The following is a 17,773-nucleotide window of genomic DNA, read 5'->3' as shown; positions in this document are numbered from 1 at the left end:
AGCTTTGGTACATTATCTGAAAAGGTGATGCAGATCTTCTCTATAAAGATTACATCTTGGGCAAATGTCAGAAAATGAGAGCCCTCTGATTCTTCTAAAGTGGTTAGTGACAAGCCGCCCATTAAGAATAAGCCAAATAAAGCCCTTGATCTTCTGAGGGATTTTGAGTTTCCAAATCCAACTCCAGTTAATGGATTGAATCGTTTGCTCTTGAGCTGTAATCAGGTCATAAGCTGCCCCAACAAAAAACCCTCCACTAGAAGAGCCTTTCCAGTGAGGATTATCTGAAAGTAACACATGCTAGGGAAGATGGGTTTGGAGGATTTGTTGTAAAGCTTGTTGAGAGATAATGTTTTCTACACTTTCTAGATTCCACCTACCCTCCTCATTTATCATCTCTTCCATTGACACGTCTTCTTTAGTATGAGGTCCTGGAAATCTAGTAGCAAGGGTGCATTCACCACACCACCAATCATTCCAAAAGGAGATGTGCTTCCCATCACCAATTGTCCACTTCAGGCCTTTATTGAGAAAATCTCTGGTTTTCATAATGCTTTTCCAAGTCGGGGAGGCTTTTCTATGAGTGGGCCAACTAGAGAAAGTGTTTCTATTCAAATACTTCCCTCTAAGAATTTTGCACCAGGGTAGATTTTTATCACAATTGATCTTTCCAACCCAACTTGGTCAAGAGGGCTAGGTTTTGATTAGCAGCTTTCCTTAACCCCAGTCCACCTTCTCTTTTGCTTCGGCATACTTGATCCCAATTCACCAAATGAATAGATCGCTTGTTATTTTGTTCACCCCACAAGAAGCTTCTATGTATCTTGTCAATGTTCTCGCACATGCCTTGAGGTAATTTGGACGTCTGCATAAGGTAAGGGGGATAGATGAAGAAACTGACTGGATTACAGTAGCTCGCCCAACAAGTGGCTTTCCAAGCAAATAGTTTCTTCTGAACCCTGTCCACAACATTATTATAGAGGTTTCTACTAACCCGATTGTGGAGAAGGGGCACTCCAGGAAATTTCCCTAGGTCTTGAGTCAAAGAAATACCACAAAATAGGCTAAGGCTAAAGGCTTGATTCCTGTCCACATTAGGAGAAATGAACATTTTGGATTTAAGGAGATTAATTTTCTGGCCCGAGATAGCACACAAACCATGCTAACCTTTTAGCATGCTACTAAAATACTTTCTTCTTCTTTCTGTTTTTTCTCAATTTTTATGTATACATATAACTAGCATAATATCTGTGCCATACACGGGTATGGATAAATAATTAAAATTTAATATTTTAAATTAAATAATATCATAAAATTTGTCTAAAATATATATGAAAAATAATTTGAAATTAATTAAACTTTAATCATTTTCATCAGAATTACACTATACTCATTTCTAATTAATTAAATAAAATCAAACCCATCTCCTAAGATCAGTGCCTAAAATCAAATTTTCAATAAAAAATAAATAAATAAATATTCATGTATCTCACATAATTTCTGAATTAAACAACATATAAATAAAATCTTTTCAAATCCATCTCCTAATATCATTGCCTAAAATTCATCTTTTCCTAAAATCAAATACATAATCATAGTTTGTTGAGCTTCCAATTTAAAGAAATTAATTAAATATTTATTTGTCCATCTTCTAAAATGTTTACCTAAAATCCTTCTTTTCCTAAAATGAATATAATAAAAAAAAGATCAATTCAAATATGTTATCAATTCAAATATGTTCATATAATTTTTGAATTAAAAATAAATAAATAAATATTTTCAAAATTAAACAAATAAATAGATAAAATCTCTTAAACACATCTTCTAAGATAAATGCCTAAATTCGTCCTTCCCTAAAATCAAATACAGAAACACAATTTGTTGACCTTCCAATTTAAAGAAATGAATTAAATAATTATTTGTTCATCTTCTAAAATCTTTACCTAAAATCATTCATTCCCTAAAATAAATCAGAAAAAGATCAATTCAAATCTGTTCATATAATTTTTGAATTAATAAATAAATAAATAAATAAAATTCAAAATCTTCTAACATCTTTACCTAAAATAAAATATATAAAAAAAAAGAAGATCAATTCAAATTGATAATTGCCTAAAATCAAATTTTCAATTTTAAAAAATAATAAGTATTCATGTGGCTTACATAATATCCGAATTAAACAAATAAATAAATAAAATCTCCTCAAACTAATTTTTGAGCGCGCTAATCTCTGAAAATAATTTTTCTAATTTTTTTGGTTTAACAAATTGGAAAAAAAATCTAATTGGTTAGCCTGTTGATAAATAAATTTTAAAATTCAAAATTATAAAAACTATCCTATAATTTTTGGATTTTAAAAGAAGAGAATCACTCAAATATAGAATAGGAAAACATAAAATTATGCCTTTCCATTTTTTTAAGTAAATATTTTTAAAATTTGAAATTATATAAGACTAAAGTTATATTTGGAATTTCCTTTAAATGCTTTTAACTTTCAAATTAAAGGGGCTTTTTTTTTAAGGTCCCTGGTATTATGATTTTATAGCATAAAGGACACCAAATATTTACATAATGTCTAAGATCCCTCAACAATATTTTCATAATGTCTAAGGTCCCTCAACAATATTTTCATAATGTCTAAGGTCCCTCAACCTTGATCCAGAGAAATTTCAGTCTAGAGAAAATTGGTCCAGAGAAATTCTCTGGACCAAATTTCTCTGGAAAGTCTATAACAATTCTGCATTTCTCAGAATTTCTCTGGCCCAATTCTTCCTACAATTTCTCAGCATTTCTCTAATGCATTGGCTGAGTCCAGAGAAATTTTGAATTTCTCTGGTCCAATTCTCTTCAAATTTCTCTGATTTGCAAATTTCTTTAGTTTTCTCCCAGAATTTCTCTGGACTCCAAACCAGAGAAAAACAATGCACACACAAACACATTAAATAGAGAAAGAGAGAAAAGGGTTAAACAAATGTTGATACCTAGAGAACAAATAGAAGAGACCTAACTAACCTGGAGACATGAAAGCAAATAGCACTCAGGAAAACAAATGGTCTTACTTTATTTATGGTTTGGTTGAGGAGATGATAGTGTAGAAAGTTTGGAGAAAAGCCAAGACAAGGAGACAAGTTGCAGAAGCGAAAATTCAGTTTAAAAACCAGAGAATTTATCTAAACTAGAGAATTTCTCTGGTTTCAACCCAGAGAAAATTCAGTTTAAAAACCAGAGAATTTCTCTGGTAGACCCAAATCTTCATTACATACTATTTTTGCTGAATCTTCCTCCAATCCAAGCTGCCTGGACAAATCCTCCAACAAACTTCTTCTCACGGATGGTTCGGGTTCTTTTTTAATGCTATCAACCTTTGATGGGGACGGGTCAGATTCAGTTCTAGATAGACTTACTCTCACTTTTTTTGACCAACCCTTTTTTTGGTTAGGCACTTGTTTTTCTAAACTACTTTGCTTAAGTTATTCTGCCTTGTGCAGATCTCTCTACTTTTCTTCCCAATAGCTGTCGGGTACCAAACTCAGAGGAGTTCTTGGAGAAGTAAAACTTGATGATAGGCTATGACCTCTCTTCTAGTGTGCATGTGAATGTTAGTAAATTGATTTTTCGAAGGATGTCCAGGTTCGGAATATGGAGATGGAAGACCAAGCTCAGAGAAATGACAGTCACATCGTCAACAACTTGGGTATCTTCAGCATCAACGTTGAATCATCATCATCATCATCATCACCGGTTGTCTCAGATACCGAATCGATCCTCGAATTGTCTTCTTCACATGGGTTCGTATCAGATTTAGCCGACAAGGACGAGGACGAAGATGTCGGAGTCTTTGATCGGAGGAGTTCAAGCGCGGAGGTACAAATGGATGTCGGAGTCTGAGAATCGAGAAGTTTAGAGAGAGAGAGAGATGAGTTTTGATTTGGTAAGGTCAAATTTCTCTGTGATATGTTTAGGGACTTTAGACATCAAAAAATAATTTTGTGGATCTCTTCCATTACGAAAAGTGGGAGAGGGACCCTAGACTAATTTTCCCCAAATTAAATGGCTAAATTTTATTTTTGACATTTTATTTTAAGATTTTTAATTTTCAAAATTATAAATATTGTTAGATGGACTAATATTTCTATGCCATGTGTATTTACTAAAATTCAAAAATAAAAAATTTAGATTAATGTTTTAGAGCTAATAGAGCATTTTAGATGAAAATTCCTTATAGTTTCCAATCCCATAACAATGCAATGTTGTAAGAATCCATTCAAATTAGTAATAGTATGGGAATATATACAAAGTAAAACAAAGTTAACAATAAAAAAAGATTAATTTGTAATTCAAACAGATTAAACATAAGAAAAATGTACATAGTGGGTGTTTGGGAAGTGAGTTTTTTTGTAGGTTTTTTTAGTTGTAGGATATTATTGGAGAAATTTTTTTTTGTATTTTGGAATATAGTTGGATTTTTTTGTGGTTGGATGTGATGTTTGCGAGAGAAAAAGTGAAATGATTATGGGATTTGATGTGATATTTTGTTTGGATTTGTTTTTTTTTGGTTTTGCAAAACATTTGTCTTGTAGTGAAAAAAAAAAAAAAAAAAAAAACCCACAAACCAAGTTCCCAAACACCGCTAGATTTACTGCTTGCATGATTCACTGGTAGCCTTACAATCTCGAGAGCCTTGCAACCTCGAGTTTACTTTCTTTGGTGCATGGGTTTCGATGATAATAATAAGAATAAGAATAAGAATAAGAATAAACAAAGAAATAATCAAAATGGATGTAGCAGAGGAAGAGAGAAAGAACGAGAGAATACTTACGACTTCGTGAATGAGTACTTAAAAAGATAAATGGATTAACCGACAAGAACACATATTAATCATTTTTGCACACAAACTCCCAAGCTATTTATTTGTAATGGGTGCTTCTCATTATAATTGTCAACTTTGTCGTGTTATGTGCTCACAATGACTCAAGAACCTATGAAAACTTGGAAAGGAGAATTGAAGAAGAGGAAAGGAAAGGTAAAATAATCATAAATGAGAGAGGGGAGGAAAGAATGGTAAATTGAAAGAGTTTAAAGGGATTGTGCCTTTATTTGGGATTTATTTATTTATTTTATTTTAATTTTTTTTTATTTTTGTAAATTTGAAAAGTCAAAACAAATAAGTATAGTGTGGAAGGAGTTTGCCATGCCACGTAAGAAATAGAGTGAATTTATAATTATAAAAATTTAAAAAAATTAGTTTGAGACTCTAGAGGCATTAGAATCATTCATATTAAAAAGAAAAAAGATTGGGAGTTATAAATTAAGAGTTTTAATAGTTCTAATTGGTGTGTAGGTCTCATATGATGTGATGTTTTGACCTTAGTTTATTTTTTATTTTTTATTTTTCACATCATTAGTGTTCTTTTAAAGCTTATAAATTAAAGGGATGTATCATTTTTGTATTAAAAATTATTTTTTTACTTATATAATATACTAACGTATGCCCGTGCCTGAAGACACGGTGTAAATAATGCTAGAATTAAAATATAGTTGTAATCCCAATACTATTTAAATTTATTTTTTAATTTGATAAATTTACAAATTTATTATAAAATTTTGGAGTTCTCACAAAATTTCTCAAGAAAACTCACTTTTGCTTGTATAATATATATAGCTAGATAAATAAATATGCCTGACATATAATTTTTACGAAAATACATACAATAATACTTTTATTTATATAATTATGTAAAAATTATATGTATACCTATAATATCATAATACTAGTGTATGCCCGTGCCTAAAGGCACGATGTAAATAATATTTAGATTAAAATGTAATTGTAATTTGTACGTATCATATTAAAATTTGTAGAGTCTGTAACACCTGATAAAAGTTCAAGTCAACATTCCTACCATTAGTTTGTGGCTAACACCTAATACATTGGTGAGTGTCATAGTACCCCGAACCACAAATATCTGATTGAAATAATATAATACACATAACATAAATACCATAACCTCGCAAATAGTAGTCTTTAGAAATTGTTTACAAATTAAGATACGGAAATCAAATATTTTGAAATAATTTTTCAGTCAAGATACGGAAAGCATTGAAAAACTAAATGCATCATATCATGAAGAAGAAATCAACTCTATGCCATAGCAACCCAACAATCAATGGTAAAAAAAATAATTCCTGCAACTCATCTGGTTTGTCAAATTAATATGAAAATCATCAATTACATCAACTATAGAATACAAATTGTTGCTTTACAAAATAGTCAAATTAAAAAGATTTTAAAGTCATCTAATAGCCATCAAGTATTGCTAGTATCAATACTTGAAAAAAAATGTATAGTAAGAAGAGTAAATTAAATAAGAAAAATTATAAATAGGTGATAACTTCACAAAATATTTAAAAACTCATTGATTTGTAATTTTCTCAATGAAATAAGAAGATGAGTAAAGAGAGCCCATATAACAGTTTGGTGCAAATCTCCATCATCTTATGAAAATAAAAGAGAACATAATTTTATACAAAAAGGGGAAAAAAAAATGTATACAAAGTAGTGACAATTGACATGTCCAAAATAGTGTCAACTTACATGTCCAAAGTAATAAATCAACTTACATGTCCAAAGTAATAACTCAATTGTAAAAGATCAAGTCAGCACTCTTAAATCAAACTTAGCTATACTGGAAATGCAAAAATATAGGGGAATAAAAGGCTTCACAAAAATATTTGAAATGCAACAAAGTTCACATAGGTGGAAAGCTTTACAAAAAGTGGGTCATAGCTATCGTTTGCTTTACAAAATGTATATACTTTATAAAAATATGTGTTTGATAATGTCTTCAAATTTGTTATTTCCCACAATTCTTACGAACGCCTCATCAATTTCCAAAAGGTCTTCATAACAAAACTTCAGGGTAAACAATATTTGTAGTGGAATCTGGCTCATCATTAGGGAGGATGATACTTATACGATCGAAAGATGTGCATCTGGATAATGCCACGTATAGTTACTAAAAACAGGTATACGCAAATCAACCCCAACAAATTTCACAGATTGTCCTTGAGATTTGTTAATGGTCAAAGCGTATGCCAATCGAATTGGAAATTGACGTCTTGTCATTCGGAAAGGCATTTCTGCAGAAGACGGAGTCAATGATATCCTTGGTATAAATGCCAAATTGCCAAACTTCTCTCCAGCTAAGATTCGAGCTTCAATTATGCGAGTGTCGCACCTTGATACCATCAATCTTGTGCCATTACACAGTCCATCTTTCGGTGCAATGTTTCTTAATAACATTATAGGACAACCCACTTTCAACTCTACCTCAAAAGTTGGTAGCCCAGAAGGATCCAATGAATTTAAAAACTCATTAGGATATCTGTTTGTAACGGAAGGATCAATTTCATCATCTTCAGCCATCTTATCTGCAGCAAGATACGTATATGTATTCCCTGGAAAAATATTCAACGCAGCAATATTGATAGCACTGACATCATCATTTCGTATAGAAAGAATTGTACGCTCCGTTAAGAATGATGGGATTGATGTATCTGTCACATCCAATTGTGGATAAACTGCTGAGAGTAATTCCTTTAGATCCTGGCATTTGTGTATTGTTGATGGAATTTTAATGATTTCTTGCGGATTGGTTCCAACCTAATAAATAAAATAAAATAAATAAAAAAAAAATGGTGTAATCAAAGTATCCTTAAATGGTATAATCAAAGTTCGAATGAGTATTACCTCCGTCAAGAATTTTGCAAAAATAGGATTTCCAAGGTTTGCATGATTCCAACGCATATTCAAATCTAAAGATAAAACATGTAGATCCTTCCACAAAACAGAGTGTCTCAATGATGCATTCACAATTTGCTCACGAACTCCTTTGGTTATAACTGGTAAGATTTGTCGAAAGTCTCCACCAAGAACAACAGTGATACCCCCAAATGGCTTTTCACAATCACAAATATCTCGAAGTGTGCGATCAACTGCCTCAACACAATGTCTATGTTGCATAGGAACTTTATCCCAAATTATGAGTTTTGTTTCTCTAAACAATTCAGCCTGTAATGATTGCTTGCTAAACCCACAAACTGAATTTTCCAAGACATCCAATGGAATGGAAAATGTTGAATGTGTAGTGCGACCTCCTACTAATAGCAATGATGCAATTCCAAATGAAGCCACGGTAATAACAATATGGCCAAGGCTACTGTAGACACCCCATTTTTGACCGTCCTCAAGACTTGGACGTCATCATTTAAACACTTGATGATCATCCATGTTCGTGTTCGTCTTGAGTTCTTGGAAGTCTCGACTGCGCGCCTTGCCTTAAGATCTCTCAACTTGACTGTTTTGTGCTTGGTTGTGGACCAAGGACTTGTGGTTTGTGCACCTAAGGGTAGGAAGTGGCCTGTTAGCCATCCCCTCAACCCACCGGCCATGGCCTGAGGCCACCGGCCTTGTTTTCTTGCCACCGACCAAATATATTGGTCGATCGGCACAGTATTTGGTCGGCCGGCCATTGTTTTGGTCGATCGGCCACATTTTCTGGCCGAGGCCTTTTCTTTGCCTTTTTCAAGCATTGTGCATGCCAGCTGTGCTAGCTGGTGAGCACAGTCTCTGCCCTCCATACACGTGCATGGAGGGATTTCATCTTTACACTTAGCTTCTCTAAGAAGCTTAGAAGTTGATTTTCTATAAGAGAAGGGCCTCTCCTCCCTTTCCAGAGGTTGAACAATCTGAAAGAGAAGATATATCACTCTCTCTCTATATCTCCCTCTCTCTCTATATTTGTGTGTGTAATAGTGTTCTAAAGGGTGTTTTTGTTCATATTTTTGCACTAAGGCACCTAGTGTTACACTATCCTTTAGTTACTGAGGTGCTAAGGAGTTGATTTCAGAGTTTTTGAGTTGGTTTTGATCAGAAGGAGGTGCTGGAGTTGGTGTTCTTGAAGTGTTCTTCAAGGATGAGAAACTACTCTTTTATTCTTCATTTTTGCTTAAGCTTTTAGCAATACTTGCATACTGTTTTAAGCTTAGTGTCCAAATGAAAAAAGTTATGTTTTTACATGCTTTTGATCTTTGTTTAAGACCACTTTTGTGTTGGGGGTTGTCTACCCCCCCTTAGGCCTTGTTTGGCCTCTTTTTGTGCCTCTTCCTTTTGGCTTTGGAGCCTTTCTTGTTTCAACCTTCTTACCACTGAAATCTAGAGGATTTTCAGTGGTGGAGAAGTGGTTTTGAGGTCTTGAATAGGGGAGGGACACCCCTCTCTCCTTATGTCTCATTTGCTTGCCTTAAGGGCTCATAATGGTAACATATTTACTTAGTTTGTTTTAACTCCATTTTAGCAAGTATTTGGTGTTGTTTGGTCATGTTGTACCTCTGTTTCATGTTGGTTTGATGGCCTCATGCATACACCATACACTTGTCTTGCAATCCTCTCATTTGCCATAACATGTATCTTGCATTTGGACTATCATGCTTGCATATTTTGACTCGACCCAAAGGAACTTTTAGTCATATTTCAGCATGTTAAAGCTCTGTTTGGTGTCGTTTTGATCATATATGTCATGTTTTGTATAGCCTTAGTTCATCCTAGCTTGTTAGCTTTGAAGGCCTAAGTCGCATGATTACATTACTTGGCTCATTTTTTATGATTTGACTTCATTTCACATGAGATTTCAGTCCATATAATGTGGCCATGCATCCACATTCATAACTTTTTTCATGCATTAGAAGGTTTGTGTTTTATGCTTCAAGATTGGACCATTGTGCATGCCTCTATGCTTAGACCATTTAGATACCATCTAAGTGGGTTTTTGAGTTTGTTTCAACATGCCATAACTTTGTTTTCCATTGCTTAAATCATGCCATGTTTGGTTGTGTTAGGCGTAGTATAACACCTCTTTGATAGCGCTGCATGCCCCGTTGTTTTGGCATTGTGTTCTAGCTTGTTTTGGCTAGCTTTGAGCTCATTTTTGGTCTTGCTTGGACCTATCCCGGGACTGTTTTAGGTCCCCTTGGCCCTTTGGGGCTTGCTGCACATAGCCATGGCTTGAGCCCCTTGGCTAGTCTCAAGTTTTAGGCTCCTTTGTATGCTTTACTTGCATGGCTTGGTTGATTTGGCATCATCCCTTGCATATTTTCAGAGCTTATCATGCTTGTTACTTGTCCATATTTGTCTCTTTTAAATGTGCTTAAGAGTCGCCCTTTTTTGTGCCTAAGTGTTGGACCTTTACATGCGCATGTTTGAGTGTGTTTTGTCTATCATTTCTTGGCATTTTGGCCACTGTTTTGGCACGGCTGAGGTCTGCCCATTTCAGTTTAAGTCCATTGAGCATGTTTACTTTCATGATATTTGCATGCTTGTATTGTATCATGTTTGCATGTTTGGTATATCGTATGATATTTAGCTAATTGCATTACATAGCATTGTTGTATACTTGGCGTGCCCATGTTACATTAGCTTGAATTGCATACTTAGGTTGCATTGCATTTGGCATACTTGCTACCTTAGTCTTGTGTGCATACTTGAGTCCTATTGCATTTGGCATGCTTAGGTTGCATAGCATTGCTTTTCCATATTGCATTACATTTGGCATACATGCATTGCATTGTGTTTGGTTTGAGGTGTCAAACCAAACACGAGGAATGAGGGATGTTCATACTTGAAGTGACGAAACGTACCTCAATCCTCGGTCGCCGACGCTCTTGATCAAACATGATAGAGTTCAAGGCATTCATGTGTTTTGTTGTATTCACTCCACATTGATTTGCACACTTGGCACCTTTGGCCATCATGCATTGAAATGCGTGATTGGTGGTCTGAGGGTTGAGAGCCATACTCCCTTGAGTTCATAGTATGATAGGGAGGGTGGTCGTGCACACATTGTCTTGTAAATGCCTTGCCATGCACTGTCTGTCCTCTGCTGCAGCAAAAACAACATTCTGCAGGAAGGGATGGTCGGTCGGCCATCTTTAGTGCCGGCCGGCTAACTTAACCTGGCCGAGAGCTCCACTTTTGGTCGATGATCATTTTCCCATGGCCGGTGACTCCATCGTTTGGTCGGTGACCTCCCACAGTGCTCAGGGAGTGTTTCAGAAGTATCCTAAGGATTTTCATAATTTTCAGAGATGCAAAATAGTGCAAGCAGAGGCAACATGCGGCATGGCAACGGGTTTTCGAGCGAGGCAATCGAACATGCATCAGTCAATCATTTTGAGGCGGAGCTCCGGCGGCCTCTTTAGTTTCATACTTAGATTGTTTTGTAATTAATTTGTTAATTAATTAAGAGTTTGTAATAATTAATTAGCTAGGATAGTTGATTAATCATTTGGGTTTGTATTATTTATTCGGACCCTCCGTCGAGAGGGCAAACTTTGTAATAAGTGTCCGTGCATGTGTGAATGTCTTCTAACCCCACGTCTTTCTCCCTTTTACATACCTGCTTTTGATGGTTAGTTTTAGGTCATGTTTCAATTAGCATACTTACGTTAGCATGTTTGCATACATTCATTCGTGTTGCACGCACCGGGCTCGGCGTATCATACTAATTGCATAGTATTTCAATTCTAACTTGAATACGTGTATCAGGTTGTCGCATTTCACATGCCATTCTTAGATTAGCCGAGCCTATTCTAGTTGCATTTTGCATGTGTTGCATTAGCCATCTTAACATGAACTAGGATCATGCATGATTTCTAACTAGTTTCTTGTTTTGGCTCGGAGTACTAGGTAAGCTTTTATGCTTTAGCATCTTGCATGAGTGTAAGTGTTGCCATGTTAGCATGCTTTCCATGAGGCTAATTGCTTATGTGATATAACTGCCTGAATGCCTGTGGGTGAAGGTTGGATTACTTGAATTGGGACAATTCATTGAAATCCGCATTTTAGCCTACTTACGAGTAGCAAACTTCAAATCATTTCCAAACAAACAGATATGCGATGCTTTGTTCCAAATTAGGCGATCTAGTCTATACTTGTGTGTTGTGCGCATCACATAGTATTTCTAGCTAATAACCGGAATAAGAACGCATGTGTTTTCAAAAACAAGATATCATGCTTAGTACATGCCGATCTTCGGATCAGGCGAGCGGGGGTGCTCATAGATGACCTTCTCCAATCGTACCCAAGTTTCCGAGCCGAGGCAACTTTGGTGATGACGGACACGTGGCCTTAGGCACGAGTCAGGGTTTCCTAAATCCCCCAAAATAAAATATTTAGGTGGCGACTCTGTATCTGGCAAAACAGTCCATGTTTGACACTTCTTTCTTAAAAATCAGTTTTCCAAAACGATTTGCCGGATTTGGACTCTTTGGTGATTTATTGGTCTCGCATTGCACTTTGCGGGATTAGATTCAGAACCGTGACATTCTGAGTTCGAACTGTAGCATGGGGCCCTCGGGGCGCGTCTATAGCTGCGACATTTTAATGCAATGGTATTGTACAAAAATGTTTTCCCCGTTCTGGCACCGCCATTCAGAAAGAAAATAGTCCCTTTACTTTCAAAGACTGAAGAAGTGATTGCGTTATAAGCAGTTCGTTGTCCGTTATTGAGGCGATCAATAGTAATTTGCACATCTGTCTGTTGTGCCTTATTATGTAGTTGTTGATGTTCGAATATCAATCGGTTACCAACTGTTGCACTCCAATTTGCTGTAGGTTGTGGCATGGGCGGGAAGTCAATTAAACTCTTTCTTGATTCTTGAAGCATTTGATTCAAAAGATACAAACCATAATCTTCAATTTGAGCCTCAATTAGGTTAGAAATGACAAATAATGTACGAAGCTTATGTGCAAGATCATCATAGATATGCATTGAAAATTGATTCCATAACGCATGTGGTTGTAGTGGAAAACATTGGGTCAGAATAGTACAAAACAATCTCCTCAATTGATATCCGATTTTCATAACTGCAGCCTCTTTCAGCCACTGTATCCATTCTTTATCATCTTCTAAGAGTCCTCTTGCAACACATGCTGATTTAAACGTTTCATACAAAACATTGTTAACTGTACGTAAACATTGAAACGATCTTGGCCCTTTGACAATAGTTAACAACAAACGCAGATAAAATCTTTCACCACAGTTAGGGCTAGCAGAGTATATTCTACTAATTGCATATCCATGTTCTCTTGGTTTCCATCTATGTTCTGACTTGAGCCAAACAAAATGTTGCAGAAATTCTTGGTAAGTGAATTGGCATTCATTTTCATTGGAAGCACAATAATAAAAAAAACCAGTAAGAGTCGATTTTTGTTGCGCAGCTCTAGAAAGAATCATTTCCAATGAGTCATTAGGATTGAAAAGAACATGATGCATTCCAGGTAGATGAAGTGCCAAACGAACAATTGTTGGCATCTCTGCATGCAAATGATGACCGAATATTCGCCAAGCAGCTTCTGGTGGTCCAATACACCTCGCATCAAGATATTGTTGGATCTTATTAATCAATCCCAAAACCATTGTTGTGCGATCATAACCCTTGTAAATATACTTATGTATATACTTAACACATCTCATTCCAGCACAAACTTCTACATTTATATGACAATTGAACCGTTTAGAAAGATATGCATTGTGTGGTACCACATCCCTGTTATCAACTCCCTGTCCTCTCACAGTATATACTTGACCACTATTGCGACGACGATAGATTGGATATCCATCTTGGTCCATAGTTGTTGATTCTGCAAAGGCTCCAGGGTATTTCTTAGTACATCTACCATTTTCCATACATGGTGCTTGGAGATTTCGAGCACCACATGGTCCATGTACCATGCAACACTTGACAGTTTCAAAAAGTGTAGGATCATCTTTTGGATCTGGAAATTCTGCACAAATTAATTTGTCTACTTGAGCACATGTTCGAATTTTGTCTGGACCTTTAAGAAAGAGAAGCGCATGGATATGTGGTAGGGCTCGTTTTTGGAATTAAATTGTAAAAATATGTGCAACTTTATTACCGAACACTTTGTTTGTCTCTATCTCCTTCATCAAACACTTTCTTTTTAGCTCAAAAACACGGGCAATCAAATTCGGATGATCAATAGCTTTTTGGTGTGGTAATAATGCTGAAGTAATTTCTGGCCAATTGGGATTTGCAATCATGGTGAGAAAAATATCTGGGTGCTGGTTGTATCGCGTGATAGCCATTGAATCTTGAAAGATTTCAAACATATGTCTAGGACTACCAGTAAATGAAGATGGCAAAATAAACCTTTGACCAATTTGATTAGGTTGCAAGTCATCTGGATCAATATCGCTTAAATCTTGGTAAAGTTCAGCCCGAATTTTTTTTTGATTAAGCTTGTAGTACATCAACCGATTTTGCTTAGTTGTAGCCCAAGCATCTACCAAAAACTCTTGGAATAGTTTTCCACCTCTCAAAATTGTTGAATACTCTGTAGGTCGCTCAAACAAACGATAACTATAAAAATCCATTTGAGTAAGTCAATCAGTTGAATGCCGATCATGTTTAACGTCCCACAATTTCAACTCAAGTTTCCATCCGAGCTCACCATACGGGAATAATAAAACATAATGCAATGGAAAATACGTTGGGTGACATTCATTAATTTGCATCAGTTCATTATTTCCCTGTAGATGTAAAACAACATCTCTCATTCCAATAACCTCGGTTCCATCACCTGGTATTACAATTGCAATCTCATCAGCAGTTGGTGGGTTATGCCGTCGTCGGTCTGTTGCTGAACTGTAGTGAAGATGAGCAGGTAGATTTTGTCCAGTGAAGGCTAATTGATTCAAAATTGCACGAGCCTGGCGAAATTTGTCTACAAATGCATTAACTTGCATCAAACTATCTTGAATAGTTTTGAGAACATCCCTTCGTAAGTGAGGATTTCTACGATTTCGAACTTCTAAAGCTGAATCAAGATCATAAATGTACAACTGAGCATAAGTCGCATCCTGACCTGGCTGTGGTAGAAGTGATCTTGTTCGATGTCGCAATTCCCCATGGATAATAAATGGTTTAGGGCCGCTTCCTCTTAGTACTCTTGGATCCAATGTAGCATCAAGACTTGTAAAAGCATTGGCTGCATTGTATACTCGAGTATAACGTCGAAACGATCTTGCTTGATCATCATCCGCATCATATAATGTTTGAAGCGGTGGAGGGGGTGTCATAAGCAGAGGTAGCCTAGTCTTTCCTTTTGAACAGCAAGTTCCAAATAGGGGACGCTTTCGAGATGATTGTACTAATTTTTCGTCCATCCAATGTAAGGCTGAATAGTAAGGACATAATACATCCATCTTGCCAAGAGAATGACGACATGAATTCATGTGTGATTGAGTATTAATCGCAGTACTTATAGTTATATCTTCTAACTCATCATCTGTACATAGATCCTCTTGAAGAAATGTGACTGTAGAATTAGGCCTAAAAATATTTGTTGTGCATAAATTAAAATTTATACACATGTAAAAGTAAGAGTATTATTTAAAGAATTAAACATGTTTTACCAATTCCGAGCTAAAGATGTACTTTCCATAGAGAACGAACATGTGGATGCATGTGTAACCATTGTTCGTTTTTATGCCAACGAAGTATCCGCAAGTGTCTTTGTACCCTATTCTAGGCAAGCATGACTGCGACGACTCGGTGTTAATGAAGGAAAGTCTTTAACATATGCTCCTAAGCTCTCTCGTTCTTGTCGCAAGTGTTGTCCCGATTGATATGCAGAGCATGCGTTTTCATTTCTTTCACGTTCTCGTCGTGCACGTTAAGCTAATACAGCTCTTGATATAACATAACCATTGGGTCCCTAAAATATGAATATTAAATCATTGGATGCTTAAAATGCAAATATTATCAAGTACCATTTTCCACTGTCTAAAGAAAATGCCAAGAATTTAGAGAAAATGTATTATACTCTTGCCCATGACTACCCATAGTTTTACAATAATAATAATAATAATAATAAATTGTGTGGTTTTGCTATACTAATGAACAAATGTTCGACCAACTTATGAGAATAATAAACGTTCGACCAGCAGATTGTGTGGTTTTGTAACAGTAATGAACAAATGTTCGATCAGCAGATGAGCTTCATAAAGTATCCTCATTTTCTTGTAGGGCCCATGCACTTACAGGAGACACTATATATTCCTTTTTCACTATATATTCCTTCATAAAGTATATTATATATATATTTCTTTCTTCCTAAGAATATACAGGAGACACTAAAAAATGTGCATAGTTTCAAAAATAAAATACAATTATGGCTAAATAAATACAATATATGAAGATATAAAAATAAAAACTAAAAAAATTCTACAAAAATCAATAACAACCATACCGCTAAACATGCATTTTCCTTTCGTTTGCCCTTGCAATCAGTCACCTTTGTCATTTATAATCTATATAATAAATTGTGTGGTTTTGTTGTACAAACAAACAAATGTTCGGCCAACTTATGAACTTCATAAAGTATCCCCATTCACATAGCTGGAAAAAAAAAATTATTGCCCATTTTCTCCCTCCTCTCTTTATCTCAAAATTTTCGCCCACTTACATTGAAAAGTGGTGCAGATTTACACAAATATACAGGAAACACTTAAAAAAGTGCACAGTTTAAAAGATAAAAATACAATTATGGCATGCATTTTCAAAAACACTCTACAATTATGGCTTAAAATAAACAATTGTTTATTGCTTAAAATAAACAATTCGATATACAATTATGGCTTAAAATACAAACATACGAAAACTAACAGTTTAAAAAAAAAAAAACACTTTACAAAAACCATTAAGAACTATACCGCTGGACATGCATTTTCCTTTCCCTTGCCCTTGGAAGCATAAGACACCTTTTCTTTTCCTTTCGACATTGCCTTTGCATTTTCCTTTTCCATTGCCTTTAAAAAATAACCAAAGTCTAAGAAATAACCAAAGTATAAGAAATAAAAATAAATAAAAAAAATGATAAGAAAGTGATTTTTGGGCTGACATTAGAAATACGAACGACATTGAAATCATGCTCATCACGAATCACTACACCGACATTTCTTTGTTGAAGAAACTGAACCTATACATACAAAAACAAATAAGTAGCTGATATGTACACAAAATGAAATTTTATAAGACGATGAGTAAAGGGAACGAATATTACAGTTCGTTGTAAGTCTCCATCTAGCTGTAAAAAATGAGGAATTTTTTTTTTATAATCAGAACCTATAATACAAAAGTTTTTTTAAAATCTATATACTAGTTTTTAAAAAAAAGACAACTTACATTATCCATAATGTTAGAAGTCGTTCCAGCTTAGTATTGCCAAAACCTGTAATACAAAAGTTGATTTCAGTAAATATATATTAATCCAGTAATACATAATACAAAAGTTAACCTGTAAAGGTTTTGGAATACATAACTTATGTAAATACAAAAGTTATTTTAATTCACCAAGTGAAACCAAACGAAGCAATCAATAGATACTTAAATGGAATCAAACCTATCGATGATTTAAGCTTTGTTGAATTTAATTGAACTAAAAGAGGTTTAAATGGAACTGCAAAATTTATAAAGTTAATTCATATGACAAACTAATAAAAAATCATCAATCATTTTGAAATCCACAGTTAATTCATATGATAAAATATCTCATTCAAGGAATTAATAAAAAATCACACTGGAAAAAAAAAATCACACATATGACAAACTAATAACCCAACAATCATTTTCCGCCACCAAAATGAGTTGTGTTTCCAAGAATGTATTTATTGAAATTAACAAATAACAAAAG

General features: G+C 34.9%; 1 protein-coding gene and 1 long non-coding RNA gene across 2 annotated transcripts; both read right to left on the bottom strand.

Annotated features, from left to right (window-relative positions):
* Window positions 1-6,970: 6,970 nt before the first annotated feature.
* On the bottom strand, window positions 6,971-14,453 carry LOC114313528 (uncharacterized). The gene is made up of 4 exons (XM_082895381.1): window positions 13,976-14,453; window positions 12,887-13,843; window positions 7,751-8,100; window positions 6,971-7,663 (listed from the first exon to the last, which is right to left on the bottom strand). Exons 1-4 carry the CDS (start codon window positions 14,451-14,453, stop codon window positions 6,971-6,973), a joined length of 2,478 nt encoding a protein of 825 aa, XP_082751507.1.
* Window positions 14,454-16,653: 2,200 nt separating this feature from the next.
* LOC114313501 (uncharacterized) lies at window positions 16,654-17,314 on the bottom strand. Its single transcript, XR_003647203.2, has 3 exons — window positions 17,266-17,314; window positions 16,982-17,059; window positions 16,654-16,889 (listed from the first exon to the last, which is right to left on the bottom strand). It is a non-coding gene; the product is annotated as an uncharacterized LOC114313501 (long non-coding RNA).
* Window positions 17,315-17,773: the final 459 nt, after the last annotated feature.

The sequence above is a fragment of the Camellia sinensis genome, chromosome 11 (assembly GCF_055761805.1).
Source record: "Camellia sinensis isolate YWXY chromosome 11, ASM5576180v1, whole genome shotgun sequence".
Taxonomy (NCBI): Eukaryota; Viridiplantae; Streptophyta; class Magnoliopsida; order Ericales; family Theaceae; genus Camellia; species Camellia sinensis.
Note: the sequence above shows the minus strand (reverse complement) of the source record. Positions and strands in the feature narration are given on the sequence as shown.